Source organism: Betta splendens, chromosome 6, assembly GCF_900634795.4.
Source record: "Betta splendens chromosome 6, fBetSpl5.4, whole genome shotgun sequence".
Lineage (NCBI taxonomy): Eukaryota > Metazoa > Chordata > Actinopteri > Anabantiformes > Osphronemidae > Betta > Betta splendens.
In genome coordinates, this window is record NC_040886.2 from 17,928,643 (window position 1) to 17,949,303 (window position 20,661).

The 20,661-nt window shown below is 53.6% G+C and overlaps 1 protein-coding gene across 1 annotated transcript in view; it reads right to left on the reverse strand.

Moving 5' to 3' along the window:
- The window catches only part of met (MET proto-oncogene, receptor tyrosine kinase), a 33,902-nt gene extending 14,497 nt beyond the window's left edge, over nucleotides 1-19,405 (reverse strand). Inside the window, exons 1-9 of the mRNA XM_029154062.2 lie at nucleotides 18,718-19,405; nucleotides 8,063-8,266; nucleotides 5,827-5,952; nucleotides 5,395-5,568; nucleotides 4,645-4,808; nucleotides 3,997-4,111; nucleotides 3,784-3,920; nucleotides 3,530-3,694; nucleotides 3,099-3,198 (exon numbers count right to left, since the gene is read on the reverse strand). Coding sequence (XP_029009895.1) covers nucleotides 3,099-3,198; nucleotides 3,530-3,694; nucleotides 3,784-3,920; nucleotides 3,997-4,111; nucleotides 4,645-4,808; nucleotides 5,395-5,568; nucleotides 5,827-5,952; nucleotides 8,063-8,266; nucleotides 18,718-19,272 — 1,740 coding nt within the window. The 5' untranslated portion in view covers nucleotides 19,273-19,405. The remainder of the gene's footprint in view (nucleotides 1-3,098; nucleotides 3,199-3,529; nucleotides 3,695-3,783; nucleotides 3,921-3,996; nucleotides 4,112-4,644; nucleotides 4,809-5,394; nucleotides 5,569-5,826; nucleotides 5,953-8,062; nucleotides 8,267-18,717) is intronic.
- Between the last annotated feature and the right edge of the window lie 1,256 nt (nucleotides 19,406-20,661).

The following is a 20,661-nucleotide window of genomic DNA, read 5'->3' on the forward strand; positions in this document are numbered from 1 at the left end:
CAAGCGTCAGCGGAACGGCCTGTGAAGAGGTCCAGTCACTACGAAGCTCCCACGTACGCGCGCTGTCACATCGACGCTGATTCATGGCTGCAGACGTCTGCGTCCTCGGCTGAGGCCGCCATTTTAAAGGCTCCAGTGGAGCTCAGGTCCAGTACGGAGGCATCTCCTCCAATCACAACAACCACTGCAGCTTCTAAACGTCACACGTCGGGACAAACCAGAAGAAAGGATGATGACATCACATCAGGGACTCGTGATGAACCATTGTCTGTACTTGCTGCAGCACCTTGAGCACCGGCGGAGGGGAAAATGTTACTCATTGACTGTGCTCCAGTGAAGCCGAGCGTGCCCACCCCCCCGGGGCGCATGGGAAAGGAGGGAGGCGTTCAGGTGTCAGCTGGAGCGGCTCGGCCCGCTGGGTCCGATAGGAAGAGGCCGATCCGTGAACGCAGCGACAGGTGTGTGGTCAGTTACAGCGAAGTGCATGAGACGGAGGAGAAAGGCTGCTTGTGTTGTTTGCTTGTGTTTGCAGCCCCCCCCCGCTCCCAGCCATGCCAGCATTTCACCACGGACAGTTACTAAATCTCTTTCATCTTTGTGGGAAAGCTGAGACCAGGCTTCGCTGGAGATCTGAGACTCAGATATCAAGTCAACATGTTTTTTACGCCCCGGCTCCAGCTCCGATCCCTGAACTCTGAAAATCTGAGATTCTCGTCTGACAGAACAGAACATAATTTGGCTGCTGAGGCTTTTGCCCACACTCAACTGTGAGCGTAGTCCTGATTTGGGAACACATCTCCTGGAGGCGTGACTGGCTCACATTACCCAGAATGCCGCGGTGCTGGCACTGACAACTGCGATGTTGGTTTGTGAAGGATCCTGGCCTTGTTTTGAGGAGTTAAGACAATAAGACACTTATGCTGTCCCTTCCCAGGCCGAGCTTTAACTCATCCCGTTTACTGGAAGGAATGTAACAGGCGACAGCTGGGGCCCTATGGGGCACGATCCCATCCCAAACCATTAGCGGCCATAGACTTATTTGATACAGACTGCTGGCTTCGTGCTCTCGCTCTCTAGTAGGGGATGGGTGCATTATTCCAGTCTGCTGCTGCCCACAGACATCATCCATCGATGATCAACGAATCGATCCTCACATTTCAGCACGGAAAAATTTAAATTTGCTAAAAAATGATTTGCATGGTTTTAGCGCGGCTTCAGTCTAAATTAGTAACCGTAGCAACAGTGTGTCTGTTGTGTCAGCGTGTCCTGTGTGGGTCAGGTGAAACAGACCCAGTCGTGTGTCACATTGACACAAAAAGGCCGTTCAAAAAACAGTTCAACTGAACCTGCATCCAGAATGAGCCTCCTCCAGCTGATCCAGATGCAAACGTCCCTGTGAGGAAACACAGACCTCAGGCAGCGCCGCTGGAGAATCTGACAGATAAGGCTGAGAGCAACCGCTGGCGGCAGCAGATGAGCCGATAGCGGCTGCAGGCAGACGCCTCAGGGCTCGCTCTGCTCTGCTGCTGAGGTTCATCCACCACCAGCCTGAAGTCAGAACAGGGAAAGGAAGCTGAGCGACGCTGGGAGGAGCGGGAGCTCAGCGCTGAGGCTGTGACTGAGCCCTGAGGTGGAGGTCTTTGTTCTCCATTAGTGTGTGTGTGTCGCTGGGCGTATTCTGCTCCTGACTTAACTTGCAGCAGCGCGTGCCTCAGCGCCACAGATAAGATCGTAACAAAGCCCTGCTTGTTCCCAAACCGCCTCTCAAAGGCAAACACACGGAACAACACACGTCTCATCTTCAGCCGCGCCGAGCAACGCGTCGCCGCATGAGGCCCGTGATCGGAGACGGCACCGTTCAGGTCGAGAGCCTCTAGTATCTAAGCGACAACGTCTTTCCATTAGGTTTGTGCACTTTAACGGTTTCTCTATTTCCATTGAAGTCTGCGGCATCATTTCAGCAGCAGCTGATGAAACCCAAGCTGTGGTCCCGTGATCCCAGCGCCCGTAGGTGGGACGACAGTCAGCATGCGAGTCCTATGAAAACATTTGTGCTGGAACGTTGCTCCTTCTAGTGTTATATTATGTCTGTGCTATGATTTAGGCGGTGGTGATAAAATGAAAGGAGGGGATCAGTGAAAAGTCTCGCTGCACCAGATAAACTTGGTCAAAGTCACAGCAAACTTGCCTTTGTGTCAGCTCAGTTCCAGCAGAGATCAGCTGGAGTTAAACCCACAGAACCCATTATTTTCTGGGCTGCGTTGGAGGCAGAGGAAGGTGACTTTGTGCTCATTGCTGTTCAGGTAATAGAATACGCAGGCACGAGGAGGATGCGATGCCTCATGTCAGTCAACGGCCCTAATGAAACCTCAAATGCCCTGTGAATTAAAATCCTGCTTCCTCTGACTTATGACCTGGTTGACATCTTAAATGAAGTCCAGCTCCTGCAGATGTTTTACAGGTTCAGACGGAGCCTGGAGGTTTAAAACACCTCCAGGCTGCTGCTCCAGGCCAGAGCATCCTCGCTACTGTGTGTGACTGAGAGCTGACAGCTGGATCCGACAGATGTGGATTTTCCATTTCCTTTCTTCTCGTGTTCGTCTGACACTGTAGCCGATTCCCATTGTTCTAAACTCCTAACGACAAAACCAGGCGAGCGACGGCGAAGACGAAGAGTTTAGTTTCTCGTTTTTCCTGCTGCTCGTCTACGCCTCAACCTGAGCGGACACGGGCACTAAACCAGGAGCTAAAGCGCTTCTTTGGCACTTTCATGTCGATTTTTCTCTCAGGAACTGCAACACTACAAAAAAACCTGTATTTATGACGTCATGGTGATGTTTGAACAGATGCAAGCAGTAATAATGTACCTTCTGACATGAATAACACGTCACCAGAGCACGATTACCTTCAATTACATTCCATAAACCTGCACAAGTTGATGGAAAACCCCCAGAAATCCTCCAGTAAACTCCCAAAGGGGAAATAAGCCAACAGTGTAAGTGTTTGACCCTGACTCCAGCTCACCTCAGGCTGTGAAAACATCACTTCCCTTTGCAAATCAGATGATGGCTAAAGGCTTAGAAGCGGGTGGTGCTTACAACATGGAAGACCGCTGCATCCTGGCCGGTGGTGAGGACCATCTGGGGCTGCAGGCCGGACTGGAGGAAGAAGCCGTGAGCCGCCACCGTGCAGCCTCCGCTGCGGGAGCAGGATGAGAGCGCACGTTAGCATCAGCACCAGACACAGTGGACCCCCGCTGGGAGGGATCTGCTGCTAGCGTTAGCCGCGGAGCCGCTCGTCACCTCCCACTCGTTTCCTGCTGCGGTAAAACTCGAGCATTAATCTGTCTCAGCTCATTCACAGACATCGGCCGCTTCACCTTGTCTGTCCTCGCTCTCCTCTGAGGCGAAGACAGACAAGAAGCTGAGCTGACGCTGACCAACAGTGAGCAGCTCATTACTGGCCGCCGTTAGCATGAGCAACCTCAAACAGCGCCTACGAGGCCTCAGGATGGGCGAGGGGGTCCAACCTGACAAAGGAGCGCGACGGCTGGATGCTGTTGATGATGGGGTCCTGGTTGTAGGTGAAGGGCAGCGGCGCCAGCACCTCCACCCCGTCCACCGTCAGCTTCACCGGCTGCTCCGAGGGCTCGGCGTGCGGCGGCGTCTTGCAGGTGAGCATGGTGGCCGACAGGCTGAGGGGGCGACGGCAGGTTAGTCTACACAGGGCGGAGCAGCTGTATATGAGCTGTGCATGAGACGCGGCTCCCAGCAGCCACCTCACCTCTGGATCTTACAGGCCGCCTTCCCCACAGTCACCTCCTGCTTGTTTCCTGCGTCCAGGAAGCTTCCTCTGAGGGTCAGCATGGTGCCCCCTGACTTTGGCCCGAATGTCGGGAAGATTTCGTGGATGATCGGGTTCTAGATGCAGAGACAATTAACCACATTTAACCCGTGAAAGCCGCTGATCAGATGTGTCTGACCGACCGGTTCTTACCACGAAGGAGAAGCCCTCCATCTTGGCCGTCTTCTGACCAGATATGACTTTGACCATGTTTCCTGATGGGGTGAAGTTCCCACTGAACGCTGGGAGGCATTGCAGCTCAGTCCACCTAACAGACCCCCCCCCCCAAACACACACACACACACACACACACACACACACACACACACACACACACACACACACACACACAAACACACTGTTATGCTCAGCCACCCAGCATTTAGCCTAATTCAATGATGGTCTATGCCCCTGCAGGAATGCACCTCGCAGCCATCTTCCTCTGGGATTGGAGGACGCTGCGTTTTCTTTTTTTTGTTCCTAATTTGTAATGAGGCTGCTGCAGCAAAAGAGGCTTTTGAATGGAACACGGTCCCAGTGGATTTGAGAAAGTGGAAATTCTGGTTGCAGAGATTTTTCCCAGCAATTTGTGAGTTAGGGAAGTCATGTGCTGAGTGTGGCAGACTGGAGGGAGGAGGGGGCTCCTTAACATTCCTCCATCAACACAATAAGCACCATTAAACCTGCCCTGGTTCTACAGGACGCCAGCGTAAACACGGGCCACGCAGCAGACTCTCTGCCTCTCTGGGTTTGTGACGCTCATTAAATGCCTGCACACAAAGGCAGACCAGGAACACACACCTGCTGTTGATGCCCTGCTGCTGTCTGGGCAGTTTACAGGGAGCTCCATCCACCTCCACCGACACCATGGACGCCTGGAACGCCTCCGTTTTGTCAAAGCCAAAGTTGCGTCCGCAGATCGTCACCACCGTGGAGCCTCGCACCGGCCCCGAGGCCGGGAACACCTGCGGAGACGCCTGGTTATTCTGTGATCGGAGCATCTGCTGGAACTGGAAGCTTCCAGCTGCCGTGTCGTTGACAACCCTGAGCAGAACCTCTAACTGAGCCGGGCCCAGCCTCCGCTCAGCCTGCTTCTCCTGCTGAGCCTCCACCTCGTCTCATGCTTTGACTGGGGTGTTTTAAAACAGCCATGAGGCCTTTCTGTGCTTCTCCAACACACACCGTTACCATCACCTCAGCTGAAGGGCTGGTTTATGGAGTCTGAACGGGCTTTTGTTCTGTTTGGGCTGATGCAGGGAGGAGACTCTGCCTTTTACCTTAAACCCACCACTGAGCTCTGACAAAGACACGACCTTCATAAAGTCAACGCTGCACAATAGTTGAGCTGTTTGAGGAACGAGAGGAATGAGCTAAAAAGTTACTGAAGTTGCTTTTAGTGTTGAAGAGGGAGTGAACTCAGTAGTGAAGATTAATCACAGGAAGAAAGTAACTCCATCGTCTACTTGTTTTATATTTGAGGCCGATGACTGATTACACGACTGTGACCTTGCTGCCATGACGTCACCATGGCAACGCCGGGGCTGGAGTTACCTTGGTGATGACAGGAGTGCAGTAGTCCTGGGTCCAAATGGAGGACGGGCACTGATGCGCTCTGGTGCAGCGTCCGTCACACCAGCCACATTCAGTCACTCTGGACGACAGCAAGCAGGAAGTGCAGGTGGTCAGCTGATCGCAGCCAGGGCCAATCAGAGGGATCTTAGTGATCTGGAGGGAAGGAAAAGGCCTCTTATGACAATCAAAGCTCAAAGACAAGCTGCTCAGGATAGTTGTGAAACTAATGGAAATGAAGAGGAAACAGCCCCGGAGGCGAAGCATGTTCCCTTTTGTCTGTTGGCTCCGCTCCATGTTCGCCTTTGTTCCTTCGCTTTCATTCAAATGTTTCCTTAAACTGACAAATCCACATGTTCCAGCTGCGTGGATGTTTACAGCCATCTGGAGCCGTGCCCCGCGGCTCATGCTCACCTTGTTCCCCGAGGCCACCAGCAGAGCGCCGCCGCCGTCGCCGTGGAGCAGCGGCAGGCTGGCAGTGACGGGCCTCCGGTCCAAACGGATGTCCAGGTGAGGCGAGGCCGACCTGGAGAACAGCACCTGGAGCAGAGAGACCACGTGGCTGTCAGAGCAGAGAGACCACATCGCTGTCAGAGCAGGGAGAACACGTGGTTTTAGCTCCGCAGGTCGGATGAGGACACCGGTCGCTTCACGTCGCTGCTCTGTTTATCTGGGACACCTCACACAGTTGGATGTTGATGCACAACAAGAATTAAAGAAGACAAGCTGAGCCTGGAGGACAGAAAACTGGAAGACATCAACAAATCTTTCTGGCACCGAACCAAAGCCCAACTGGGAGGTAGTAGGAATACGATCCAGATTGTGTCATCCTTCCCAAAGTAACACTTTCACTGCAGCCCGGCCTATTTTAAATGGCTTCGTTGTGTAGATTTGCACTGATGGGAGATATGATTCTTGCGAGGGCGTCCCAGTATGTGTGATGGATCCCACTACCGCGTCAAACCGGACCAGTGGGGCTGGACCTGCAGAACCGGGGCTCAGCTCCAGCAGCTGCCTTTGAAGTCACGGGTTGTGACCCGCGTCCTGATGGAAAACTGGGTCTGGGCTCGTTCTGACTCCGGGGTTTCTCCTCAAACCTCTGTCTCTACAGACTTTGTTTCCTTCAGCACAACGAGCACTGGAGACTCTGAAATAAATTGACTCGTCCTAAAGCGAAGCTGAAAAGCAAACTGTATATTTAGAGCGTCTGTCAGCGAACCTACTTACACGACCTCTGGTTCCACCTCTGACTATTAATATGAAAACAATCAGGGAGCGCTCATCCTTTAATCCCAATCACAGATACACATGTGGTTCTCATTAGACGGAGAACAGTTAGCAGCAGCTGAGAGCTATAAATCACAGACAATCACCACAAGTTCATATCATTTCACATTCAGTTAAACGTTCTGGACGTCTGAGTGGATGAAAACATAACTGGAGGTGTTTGTGCTTCTGGACTAAAACCCTGAGACCCTGCGTCGCTGCATCGTCTTCCTCCCACTGTTTGAGCCTCATGATCAACGTCAGCTTTGTAACTGCAGTATAATGGGTGGCTTTCCTCCGGGGACGAGTCCACACAACGGGCATCTCTCTGGAGGTAATAGCTGTGTAAATTACAGCTTATTGTATTAAGCGGCCGGCGGGAAGTCGCTGCTGATAAACACGGCCACTGTGTGATTCCCACAGCGGCCGAGTCGAGGAGCGAGGCGTCGGGAACAACGCGCTCCGTCCTCCAGTGGGAGCTCAGGGGAAGCGGAGCTCCGGCAACAATGAGCCGAGCTTCGCCTCCCGCTGGACCGAGGGCAGGAGGCGGGAGGCGACCGGCTGCTCGCTGCATTGTTGGATTCATACTCTCACTTGTTTTTCCCTTTAATTACGTTGGCTGAGCTAAAAGTGGTCATAAAAGAACTACATTCATTTACTGCGTCCTGGAAAGCAATGAAAGAAACCTTTTTCTGTTTCCTCCTTTTACGTCTTTATCGAACATCAGGTCAAACTTTCTTCTGTGGATCCTTCTATAACTGTGTCTTTATCTCCCAGGCCTGTTTTAATCAAGTCATTTCTATGTAAATGGGTCTGCACTGGAACCTGTTGTGCTGCTGTATCTGAAGCAGGTTGACCACATTCAGGTGTTTCTCTATGGGAAACACTCAGACGTCTTTTGAGGAGCGTTGGTTTTGTGGTGCAGGACATCTGGTCTCCTCTTCACATGCTCCAAAACCCCTCAGCTAAAACCATGAACTTGAGCCCATTCAGCCGACCACAAGAAAGACGTGGGTGCAGGCGGGGGGTGGGGGCGGGGGGTGCAGGCAGGACGGGGGGTTTAATGCTGGAGATACACACAGCAACAGCTGCAGGAGACGCTCGCGTCGCTCAGCAGAGAATGCCGTGCGAGGGGACGTGGTTCAGCAGTAACGTGCTGTTGGGCGTGAGCCCCCTCCTCCCCCCTCCTCCCCCATCCCTGCAGCTGTCGGCCCCTTTTTCCACCTCTTTGGCTCTTTGTGTTCCAGAAACACTCGCTTACTCGAGCGAGGACCACGCGCCGCTAACACACATCAAAGCGCGGTGAGTCAGGGCTCCACCTGCAGCCGACGGGTGGACTTCCTCGGCCTCCGAGCTGCAGCGGAAGCCTGGGGACGCTGCTCACCTGCATGTGGCGCCCGTCGGCCGTGCCCAGGAACGCCACCGCGCGGCCGTGCACCGGCGCCACGCTGATGGACGTCACCAGCGTGTTGGCCAGCTCCTTGTGCCAGTACTCCAGCCGCTGCACGAACTGGGTCACCTGCAGGCGGTAGTTGCTCTCCTTCCCTTCGTGGATGCCCTCGTGGGGGTCGCAGCCATCGGAGGAACTCTGCAGAGACACACAGAGATGATGGACGCTGGAAAGGCAGCGCTAGAACACAGCACATGACAAATCACAAGACGGCCTGTTTCTGGAGCGGCTCCGCTTGTTCTCTAATATCATGTTGAGCTATCTGCTTTCATATGTGGCTCAGTGGGGGAGGGCGAGGAGCCGGAGCGCCTAAGCCTCCCTTAGCTCCTCTTTCATCAGCCGCAGCTCGTAATGGAGTCTCGGTGTGATAGCACTTCTGGGGCGCGGACGCTCTTTGTCGGCGACGCCTTCATGGGAAACGGCGCGCCGACTTTCGGGCTGTTTTTCATTCCATTCTTTTATTTCCTCTCTCCTACTGCCCAGCCCCACTTTTCCCACTTCTGCCCCCATCTGCCTCCTTCTCCACTTCCAGCTCCTCGCTCTCCACTTTGGTTTTCAAACGTCGCTGGGTCGTGAGGATTGTTGTGTCTGGAGTCTGTGGAGCATGGAGTGAGAGCTGGAGCCGAGCCGCGTGCTCTCCGTCCTCACCGGGCTCTCCGGGCTGTCCCTGCTCTCCGGCTCTCTGGCTCCTTGTGTGTTCGGTCAGGTTTCATTAATTATTAATGACCCAGAGGGTGGGAGGCCTCTTGAGGTCCTTGACCTGGTTGCTTGACCAGTTCTGTTTTCACAGCTTCAGTGGATAATGACATCTCCACTGACTCCCAAAGGAGGGAGGGGGGGGGGGGGGGGCAGGTGGAATAATCATGGCTTCTGGATTCCTTTATACAAACTGGCCCAGCGTTAGTGCACTTTGACTTAATCAAACACAGTTTGTATTTTAATCATTTACAGATCCTGAAGTCTCCCTGGCTCCGACCAAACAGGATGAGCACAAAGAGGGAAGGGGAGCAGGAAGATCCAAGACCAGAATCTGGATCACACCAGCGCGAAGGGTCAATTTAATGTCCTTGAGGCGATTGGCTCCTGTCAATGAGTCCAAACCTTTAAGTCAAATGAAATGGGGAGGGATTCAACTTTGGCTGAAAGGTTGGATGTTTTAATGCTCAACACAAAGCTGGAAGCCGACGAGCACAAAAACAGTTGTGAAAGAAATGGACTGAATTGGACGACGGTACAGAAACGCAGGGAAATATGAATCCAAGACAAGAGCAACATCCGCCTTTAGTCGTGTGTACGTTGAGCCTCTCTCAGATTCAGCTTATGATGAGCGAACAGGTCGAGCAGCTCAGAGCAGCGTCGCTGGAGACGACGCCACGCGGCTCAAACACAGGCCGGCTGTTTTCACAGCAAACAAACAGGACTTTGGAGTGTTTGTTGAAGCCAGCAGCAGAATTACAAAGGGTCGTGGAGGCATTCCTGGCGCTGAGGGGAGACCCTTCAGGGTCCGGCAGTGAAAGCAGGGCGGCTACGTCTGAAGCTGCCGTCCGGGCTTTGACTCGGCACCGAGTCCGAGTTTCCTAATTATTTCATTAATTGGTTCATTTTCAACAACCACACAAGTGGAGTGAATCAGTGTCTAAACAAACGTGCGCCTCCTCAGACTCAGGGACCCGACAGGAGCGGCTGCTGGTGCCACAGATCAGCACCGAGGGGCAGATCTGGAGACACTGTACACCTCCAGACTCCACCAGCAGCCATTGTCCTCAAACAACAGGGTGCTTATAGGGTTTCGGGGCCGTGGAGCTCCCAAAGCCCGCGGCCCGGCTCAGGAGAGTCAAGAGGGGCTGAAAGGCGATCCGTGCGGCTGAATGTCATTTTCATACTCGAGCTGTGGCCCCCGGTGAGTTCTGTGTGAGTTCTAAGCTGCAGAGGCTCTGGATGCAAACACTGTCACCGCCGTGCAAATATAGTAAAGGCCTCGTACCAAAATACACTTTGTGCCGCGGAGACTTAGGCCACATTAGACCTGCACACAAGCACCGACTCGTGGCGTCTGTCTCGCTGCTCGTTGCTCAGCTGGCTCCTCACTGGAATAACTGACCTTTGACCTCTGCTGCAATTGTTCGCTCCAGACAGCGGAGCGGTTCGTTTGTCATCGGGGTGTGTGGAAATGCATATTAAAGAGAAAGTGAAATGCAAAGGAATGCAAGGAGCATGTGTGTGTGTGTGTGTGTGTGTGTGTGTGTGTGTGTGTGTGTGTGTGTGTGTGTGTGTGTGTATGTGTGTGTGTGTGTGTGTGTGTGTGTGTGGAATGCATTGTTACAACATAGCTCCACATGCTGAGCTCCACCTGGACCCGGGCTGCACGTTGCTCTGCAACCGGACCCTCGGTGGTCCGTATTGAGCGCCGTACGTCCACAGGTGTCCGGCAGCAGGAGACACATGCGCTCACGTGTTAATGTGTGCGGGCGTGTGTGTGTGCGTGTGTCTGCGTGTGTGTGTGTGTGTGTGTGTGTGTGTGTGTGTGTCTGCGTGTGTGTGTGTGTGTGATGGACAGTTAGGAAGATGAAGCGAGGCCCCGGTGCTCAGACTACGGCAGCTTTGTTTATACTGAGGTTCTGAGCAGAGAACGGGTCCGGGACACAAGCTTTCAGTCGAATCAAACCTCTTCACAGCCGTAAACACCTCTCACATGATAATGAACAGCTGGTGTTAAGTTTGCTGGTTAACTGGTCTGTAAGTCATCAACTGCTTGTGATGCAGAAAAGTGGAGCTTTCTAAAATGTGGCGGCATCTGAGAAGCTGCTGAAAGTCGGGACAAACGCACACATGCAGCTTTTCACACGGAGCCTCGAAGGTCTTCACTGAAGCAACAGCTTGAAGAGAAACCAGCCTTTTCTCCTCTGCACAGACTGCGTTCTGTGGCTGTGGCTGATGTTCACGTGCTCTGAGTGACGGAGCTTCTGTTTTATAGGTTCTGCTGGTTTGGACCCGACTAAAAGCCCGTTTCTAATGGTTCTCCATTCAACCTGTCGTCCCTGCAGACAAACGGCTCCGTTCCTCACACGCTTTTGTTTCTCCACTCACACGCTGAGAATAACGTCGTATTGTTTCATGGATTTCTCTCCCCCACTTTTCCTCTGAACCCTCCAATGTTAACTTTTGCCCTGTCGCTCACCTATTCACCTCAGCCTTCAATTCATCCCCTCACTTACTACCTTCCTCTCTTTTTGGCTGCGTTTCCTTCACCTCCCTGCACATGGAAGCACACACACACACACACACACACACACACACACACACACACACACACACACACACACACACACACACACACACACACACACACACACACACGCATGCACACACATACACACACATACACACACACACACACACAAACACACACATACACATGCACATACACACACACGCATGCAAGCGTACACACACACACACACACACACACACACACACACACACACACACACACACACACACACACACACACACACACACACACACGCATGCACACACATACACACACATACACACACACACACACACACACACACAAACACACACATACACATGCACATACACACACACGCATGCAAGCGTACACACACACACACACACACACACACACACACACACACACACACACACACTCCGTGGCTGCGTGTGGGTGTGCATCGTGTTCGACTAGCAGCTCTAAATCCCCACGATGTGAAACGTGAGTGAAGATCCTTCTTCCTCCGTCTTTGCCTCCAGTAACCGACTCACATAATCTCTGTGAACACAGTCGGGGACGGCTTTTTCATCAACGCTTGACAAGGCAACTTCTTCTCTGCATGCATCACCATATTTTTGCCCCGCTTCTTCTGGGAAATTGGGGATTTATGCAAGTCCAAACAAGGGGGAGAAAGACGGACCGCTGAGTGGAGCCAGAAAGCACTATTTCTGCTGTCTGAGAGCCTCTTTGATTCCACTTCTCCTAAACAGCACATTCTTCTCCAGAAATACCCTCTAAATCCACAGTTTGGTCAGACTGACACAGTAGCTGAAGTTACTTCAAAGCCATTAAAGGGGTCGACTCCCTGATTCAGGCCCACATTTACAGAAGTGAGATGAAATATGAGGGGAGAATGTTTTTCACAGTGATTTAACGCGTCGCTGGGAGCATCTGACCACCGCTGTAGTAGGTGTTTCATAAAGTCCAGACATGTGAGACACATTACAGCGGAGAAACGTGGCCCAGTCCGGCTCCGCAACAAATACACCATAAAACAGTGTGGTGCACACTTTTACTTGTTTACGCCGAGGTCACGTCGGAATGCGACAGCTGCTGCGGCCGCGCGCGCGGCTCCAACTGGCTGCAGCGCACGCTTCGTTCTGACGCCCCGAAATCAGGGAGAGGAAAAAGGAGCAAACGTGTCTGCGAGCAGAGAGTCTCCATGGAAGGAGTCTCTGTTCACACTGCATGAATGTCCTGCACACGGGGGTCGGAGGGGGTCTGCGTGGGTGGAGGTGGGTGAATGTGGGTGGAGGTGGGTGAATGTGGGTGAATGTGGGTGGAGGAGGGTGAATGTGAGTGGAGGAGGGTGGAGGAGGGTGAATGTGGGTGGAGGAGAGTGAATGTGGGTGCAGGTGGAGGATGAGCCTCCATCACCGCTCCTGATTCTTCCTGACTGAAGCCTAATGAGTAACGGCAGCAGGCGCTTCGCTGTTGAGCCTGAGCTTCACTCCAACAGGACCTTGTTCAGAGCGTCATTGTCTTTCTGAGGTCAGATCGATCTCAGCGCGGCGGCGTTCGCCGTAGACGGTGAAGCTCCTGCATGTGCTCTGAATTACAGGAAGGCGTGAAGGAGAAAGCGTGAACTCCAGTCATCGGCAGCAGCTAAAAGCAGCTTCACTCACGATGTCAGCGTAACTGGGACCTCGCGCCGGCGACTCTCACATGTGATTCAGAGCGAGATAAGACGTGCACACGCGTTATTATTGCAGAATTTCGCTCCGTGCAGCCTGGAATAATGGAATCCATCCCGACACTTGGCACAATCTTCACAGTGCGATTTCCCTGTGAGCAGAAGCCTCCCGCTGCTCCTGCTACCATTTAAAGCTCTGCTCAGTGACTCTGCTTCTCATTTTCCTGAGGTACGAGATCCCGGGGGGGGGGGGGGGGGGGGGGGGGGGGGGGCTCATCAATGAGGAGAGCAGGGAAACAACAGCTGGAGAACTGCGGCCCAGCGGCTGCCAGATGACAGCACGGGCCTGTTTAGATGCAGGTAAACAGAGAAGCTCCACTACGACCGCTGCTGCGTCTTCACACCAGTAGAAGCCCTGGACGTTGGCATCTGGTTCTCACACACGTTTATCAAGGACCCACAGGCAGAAGCCTCTGGATTATTATGCTGCATCTGCGTACGCTCACATACGGGTTCCAGGCTCCAGGACAGATGTTTTCAGAGCTTCACCAAAGGCTGCAAGAGTTTCCTAAGAAAACCAAAAAAACAACCAATAGCTGCAAAAACGTAAAAAGGGGAAGTTTCCTTTTTCAGGTTCAGGATCCGTGTGTCTGCGTGTGGAGGCAGCGGGTGATTGATAACCCCAACCTGCAAACCTGCATGGAGGTGAGAGGAGCTCCATTACAGAGCACACATCCAGCTCTTGGTTCATTGTGTGGGGATTAGTGGATGAGTGGATGAGTGGATGAGTGAAGCCTTCCTCTGGCTTGATGAGGATTAGCTGATTTCTTATCTGTGTGTCCAGGAGTCGGTTCAAACGGTGGATAGAGGTCAACGCATCACTTCCAGTGGAACAGAGGCCGCATCAGGTAACAGTGGATCCAAGCCACTGTTAAAGCATTGGTCTGCTGCCGATGCCTGGGCTTCGCTGAGCGAGAGGCCACGAAGCACTGGTCCCTCACTGTACAATTAAAACCCGAGTTAACCTGCGTTTAAAGCATCATTTGTTTCTGTCTTTGAGTCAACGTGTCATTAACCCCGTCTGTAAATAAACACAGAGGCCTGTAGATGAACTCTGGTTCCAGCACCAGTCGCCACAGGCTGCTGGCGTCGTTTGCTGCTCCACTGAGCGCTGTGATCACGAGGCCGCAGCGCAGCAGTCTGTGAGAGGAGGCCGTGGCAGGAACGGCTCCAGGGCCGAGACCCGGACGCCTCCTGCAGCGGACGCCAGCAGAACCGGGGCAAACTGAGCGTCTCATCCCTCAGCTGGAAACAGAACCACGCGTCGGTTCCACCGAGAACCTTATCGAGTTTGACGCCACTGACTGCTGGTGGTTTCCCAGCCTGCTCATTGGAAACAGCTTGCAGGCTTCAACGGTTTGCATATTTACCACTTTATCTGTGGAACAGATAAGAAGTGCACACAGAAGGACTGACGCGAACGTTTCCAGCAAAACGAGAAAAAGGCTCCCGAGCTAATGATTAGTCTGAGGATCTGAGGTCAGATCTGAGGAAATGCCTGAGACGCGAGCAGCCCCTCACGCTCCAGCGGCGCTGAAGCAACGGCGTCGGCGTCACCTTCAACAAACCAGGGCTTGTGAAACGCGAGGCCGCGCGTGCAGGACGTGGGCGCCGAGCGACCGTCCGTCGCAGACCTGACCCGACGCCGCTCACAGCTCCGGGTTCCAGCGCGCACGGCGCTCCTCATCCACCAAATCTGAATATTAGCTTTTCAGCAGCCTGAGTGTTATTCTACACTCACTGATTCAGGTACTGTTACACACACACCTGGACCTCTGTTCGACTGTACGTTCTCCCTCCTCCTCCTCCTCCTTTTCCCATGATGACCTTTGGTTTTGGTTTAACAAACTGTGTCATTGCTCTGAGAGTCAGATATCGATGTGTCACAGTTATTTTCTAGTTGTTTAACATCCACAACTTTACCAGATGAGACACACCCTCTCCATACGTTGCCATGGTAACGATGGCGGGCTGCGTAGAACTGCAGGTATTTAATAGTAATTACACAAAAGACTTGTTTCTTCAATTACATTTAGTTCATTTTAACAAAACTAAGATTTGTTTAGAATCTAAAAACCTGAGGATACTGAATTGAGATTTCCTCCTGTATTGACCTTCCTGTGGTGATGATGCACGCCTGGATTCGTGTGGATCAGGGTGTGTGTTGTTCTTCCTGCAGACTGTCTTCACCGCCATTGTTTTGAATCGCAGCTCAGACGTGGGAGGTGAAGCCGGAGGGACGGGGCGAGACGGGAAGCGGTTTCTCATTCTTCGCTGCTACCTGTACAGGGCGGGAGACCTGCGCGGCTCAGCGCCGGCACCGACAGGCCGGGGCATGTGGGACCACTAATGAGACGGACATGATGCAGCTCTACGCAGGGTTCAAAGGTCACAGGAAAAATAAAAACACAACAACCGTGCAGGTTGTTATTAATTCGTCAGCTCGAAGGTCATAACGGTGGCGCCTCTGTTCCGTGCATTGGACCGACGCAGTTCGAGAGTCAACAAACAGCAGCTGGGTGATGCAGGCTGGGGCTTGTGGGTCTAACAGGCACCACGTCCACACGGAAGCCACTGAATCAGCAGCTCTGACTTCATCTATTGTCCGACTGCTGCAGCTTTAATCATCCCAACGCGGGTCAGTACCACGCACGCACCAACGACGGGCTTCACCTGATGAGTGATTGTTGCTTTAAACATGCAGCCTATAGCGTTTTATAGCCGACCGCTGCATGAGAAAGTAAACATTACACTCCACGTGACAGCTTCATGGTAAAAGCTCAACCCGTGAAGTGAGACGAAGCATGACGAGGCCCGGTTCTGCTGGAGGTCTGTCCTCTTCGTTGCCTGTGGCTTCATGTGTCGGCTCTGTGTAAAACGCCTTCTATTGCTGGTGTTTCCTCCTGCGGCCTGTGGCTCAGTGGCTCCGGCTCTCGCTCCTTGGGGGACGGTTTAAATGCACGGGCTAATTTCCCCAACGTGGGATCAATAAATTATATAAAATTATTTTTCAGCTGAGGATGCAACTGCAGGCCACATGTTTCCGTCTCCAGCGCTGCCAGGACACATTCCTCGTCCTCTGGATGCAAATGTCTTCTATAGAGTCCGTCCTCCTGCTCCGCCGCTTGTTTGGCTGCTCCAGCTTTTAAAAGCCTGTTCATTAGAACGGACGAGTTAATTAAAATGACCGTCGGTCAAAAGCGTCTCCCAGCTGGAATTATATTACACGCCCCATAATCAATCCGGGCCAAGATTCAATTTAAAAGCAATCAGCATTTGGTGGGTTTTCTCCAATCGATGCTAATCCCATGATAATTTTGACCTCCAATGTGGCTGTTCTTTATTTTTAGTCTCAAATGTTCCTGCTCCCTCAACAGACTTATGGGAATTGGAGTGAGGCGTTAGCGATGGCGCTGCATTAGCCACACAAATGGGCCGACAGTGGTCTTATCAAACAACAGCACAATAACGGGCCTAGATCAACAGTTGGAAGGTGTGTGTGCCGCGATGCTAAATGACAAAGTCTCTTCTGACTGAGCTCAGAGCTCTCATTCCTCAGTACAGGACTGTATCAAAGCTGTTCAGTGGGATGGTTTACTGGGAGGCGTCTGAGGACAGAGTGGAGCGCCAGCAGCAGCTCTGCTCCATCATTACTACATTCATCTGTACCGGAGCTAAGAGGCCCGTCTCAGCTGACAACCCCCACTTAAAGCCTTCAAACATGCTCTTACTGCAAACTCAACATTCAGCGTCCTTTCAACAAACACGTGCTGTTTGTTGGAGCGGACGGGAATGAGGCAGACCTGCTTCAGTTTTCCTGCTCTGACCGTTTACAGCTTTATGGCTGCTGCTTATCTCAAACTGCCTGATAGAGCGTCTACCTGCCATATGCCACTGTGTCGACCATAAATCTATTAGGCTCCTAAAGCCTGAGCGTCGGATGGACAGTTGTTTCTTAATCCGGCAGCTGAGGGCAAGAGGATACACGTTGGGCTTTGAGCAATAAAAGAAAAATGTGAAAACATCTTCAGATAAAAGCTCTTTTGGCTGCAGCTCTGCAGCTCTTGACCCGCTGCGTCTGCGCGTCTGGAGATGGAAGCGCGAAGCAGGGACCGTGTTGAAACGGCACATGTGTGTTTGCCGATGATTCATGTTCTGGTTTGGGCTGTTTGAGCTGGGAGAACTATAAAAACATCTGCAAGTGCAGTCGGTGATGCATCCGCGTTAAAATACGGCTTTGTATCGTAGGAGTTGGAGCCACATCAGAAGCAGGAGGAACCTGCTGGTAATTATAAGGCACGGTGATGCTCCTGTACCTGCAGCAGCGCTGACGTCGGGGCTCAGGCCCAGCCGGTAATCAAGTGAGTCAAGAGGAAAGAATGTCTGATAATGGAGTGTTGCTCTGAGTGATTAAGACTTTAGGAGCCAGTCGACGGCTCAGTTAGGTCATCTGAGCAGCAGGATAGAAGCTCCTTTGATCGTGTGGACGGGTTCTGACTTATGGGTTTGTATCTGACTGTAAAGGTCGCACGCAGCCGGACTGGTTCTGCTGCGATGCCTCCACTTTACCCCGGTGGACATCAACCCTCCACGGGTCCCTAACGCACCTTTCACTTTCCCACAGGTGCTGGTAAGAGGTGGGGGGGGGGGGGGGGGGGGGGGGGTCTTCCGCCCAGCTGCTGATGCCCTGTTCTCCCTGAGTCATTCATCACGGCTCGCTGAGGGTCAGATATGCGGCGCCCGAACCCCCGCCCGCTCCCAGCATTCCTCGCTGCCCCCTGTGGATCTGCACCGCTGACGGCTGTCAGGCTGCACCGGTGCCGCCGCAGCCACCGCTCTCTGCAGAGCTGGCTGCGATCCGAGCGAGGGGCGCGACCTGCAGATATGAAACTCATCCTGCTTTTCAAGCGCTGCGTAACGTGGAGAGGTGTGAACGGCGTGTGAACTCACGACATCATAGTGAGCAGTAAATGTTCCTACTGTAGAACCAACGGAACCGTTTACAACCTGCACAGTAACAGACACACAACTCCAGCTGGGACTGGGGAGGTGAAGCAGGTCACACACACACACACACACACACACACACACACACACACATACACACACACACCAAACCTCAATTCTAACTTTAGCCCTAAAATCACATCTTGACCCCTAAAAACGCCTTTCAAGTTGCGGGGCCCAGCCATAGGGCCAAATCAGACAAATCCTGATGTTGGTCTCATTCCATTACATTTCGGACTTCCTTCAGCAAATATAAATGTGATCATAAATGTCATCATGAAGACAAAACAAAGGCAAACATGCATGTGTGACTCCAGGGGTCAAAGGTCAGAGGGCTGTGAGGAGAAGGACACGTTATAGTGTCTTGCTCAAGGACACTTAGACAAAGACACAGAATGCGAGCGGTACCAGCCAAGGTTGAAAGCATAAACCCTGTGAGGACATCAGACTAAAGCAGGTTCAAGCTGCATATTAATGTACGGTCACAGAGGCTTCAGAGGCTTCAGAGGCCACGACACTAAATAGAGGACGCCTCCGTTTACAGTGAGACGGGTCCCGTTTTGGTTCCTCGAGAAGTGCGACCCGGGCTCCTACCTTGTTGTAGCAGGACTTCCTGTCGGAGCCGGTGAAGTGGTACAGGTCCACCGTGCTGCAGCTCTGCATGTACTTCTTGAACATGTCGTTGACGTGTCTCAGCGACATCGCGCACACGGCCGAGTTGGCCGTCGGCTCGGGCGAGTTGGGTTTTCCCCGCGCGAAGGCCGCGAACAACACGTCCTCGTCCGCCTCCACCCTCAGCTGCCTGCGCAGCTCCTCGTCGGCGCCCAGCCGGGTCACGTGGGCCGCCTGCAGGATGTTGAACACCTTCACGTCCTTGGCCGAGCGCCGCCGCCGCTTGTCGGTGCTGATGCACTCCAGCGGCATCTCCACGTAGCGGCGGATCAGCAGGTCCGAGGAGCACATGCGCACGATGCGCGTGTGGTACGTCTGCGAGTCGCCGCTCACCTGCTGCACGGTGAGGAAGTAGCTGAAGGCGCCGCTCTGGAAGGCGTGGACGTAGCGCAGGTAGTAGCGCCCGCGCAGCGACGGGATCAGGTCCATGTGGGCGGCGCCGGAGAAGAAGGTGAAGCCGTCCTGACTGGTCTTCATCTTGCGCAGGGAGATGGTGTGAGGGCGCGCGGCGCCGGCGGCCGCGGGCACCGCCCCCGGGACCTCCGAGTTCCCCACGAAGAACAGGATGACGTTGCTCTCCACGCTCAGCACCTGAGCACCGGTTGGGCTCACCACCCGGTCCGCCTCCAGCGGCTGGCCCCGCCCCGGCCCCACGCGGTCGCCGAAGATTTTCCTCTAGAACATGTTCCTCAGACCAGATTCCTCTCGATCGTGTTCCTCTAAAACATGTTCTTCTAGAACATGTTCTTCAGACCAGGTTCCTCTAGATCGTGTTCCTCTAAAACATGTTCTTCTAGAACTTGTTCCCCAGACCAGGTTCCTCAGACCAGATTCCTCTCGATCGTGTTCCCTTTAAACATGTTCCTCAGACCATGTTCCTCTAAAAAGCAGCGTTCACGTGACTTGCATGGTTGTGGCTTTGAGAGAACAGTTCTACTGGATGTTATTGCCTGGTTGTGGCTCACGTTCTGGATGTTGAACCACATGCAGACACCCCCCCCTCCTCCGCTGAAGGCGTCTCCCCGTGGATTCCCCTCTGCTGAGGGGTTCTTTATCATTTTGCCTAATGGCGTTCTCTGCGGTCCCGGGGCTCTCGTCTAAACTTAGGCCGCGGTGCTTGGAGCTCTGGTGATTCCCTGCTGTGCCTCGCGTCGCGGTCGTGTGGCTGCGCTGCAGAGCGAGCGCTGCTTCCTCTGAGGCCAGCGCATTCGGGAGTAGAGGCTGATGTTAAAGATGTGTGTCACCATAGACGTGTCAGGACTGATACCACTGCTTGTGGTGAGTGACACAATCCCATGAGTCTAAAAGAGGCTTCGTGTCCGTTTGCGTCTATTCAGCACCGTTCGGCCTCTTCAGAGACGCCGTCGACGAACGCTCTGTTTCACCCACTCATTTGTCTCCTTTTCTGAACAGGATGCATCTCGGCCCACTCCGCGCCCTCGTGCTGCTGTGGGTCCTGGGCCCCGGCGCTCGGGGCCAGTGTGAGTCCTCGGAGCCGCGGCGCCTGGACCCGGCGGCCGCCTACGAGCTGCCCAGCTTCACGGCCGACTTCCCCGTGGAGAACATGGTGGCGCTGGACGGCGTGGTGTACGTGGGCGCCGTGAACAGAATCTACGCGCTGGCGCCCGACCTCTCCAAGCTGTCCGAGTACCGCACGGGGCCGCTGCTCGCCAACGAGACCTGCGGGCGGACCGGCGCCGGCGGCGGCGCCGGCAGCGCGGACAACCACAACGTGGCCCTGGTGGTGGAGAACATGTACGACAAGGGCCTGTACAGCTGCGGCTCGGCCGACAACGGCGTGTGCCGGCGCCACGTGCTCAACGACGGCATCAGCCCCAAAACCGTGGACGAGGAGGTCTACTGCTT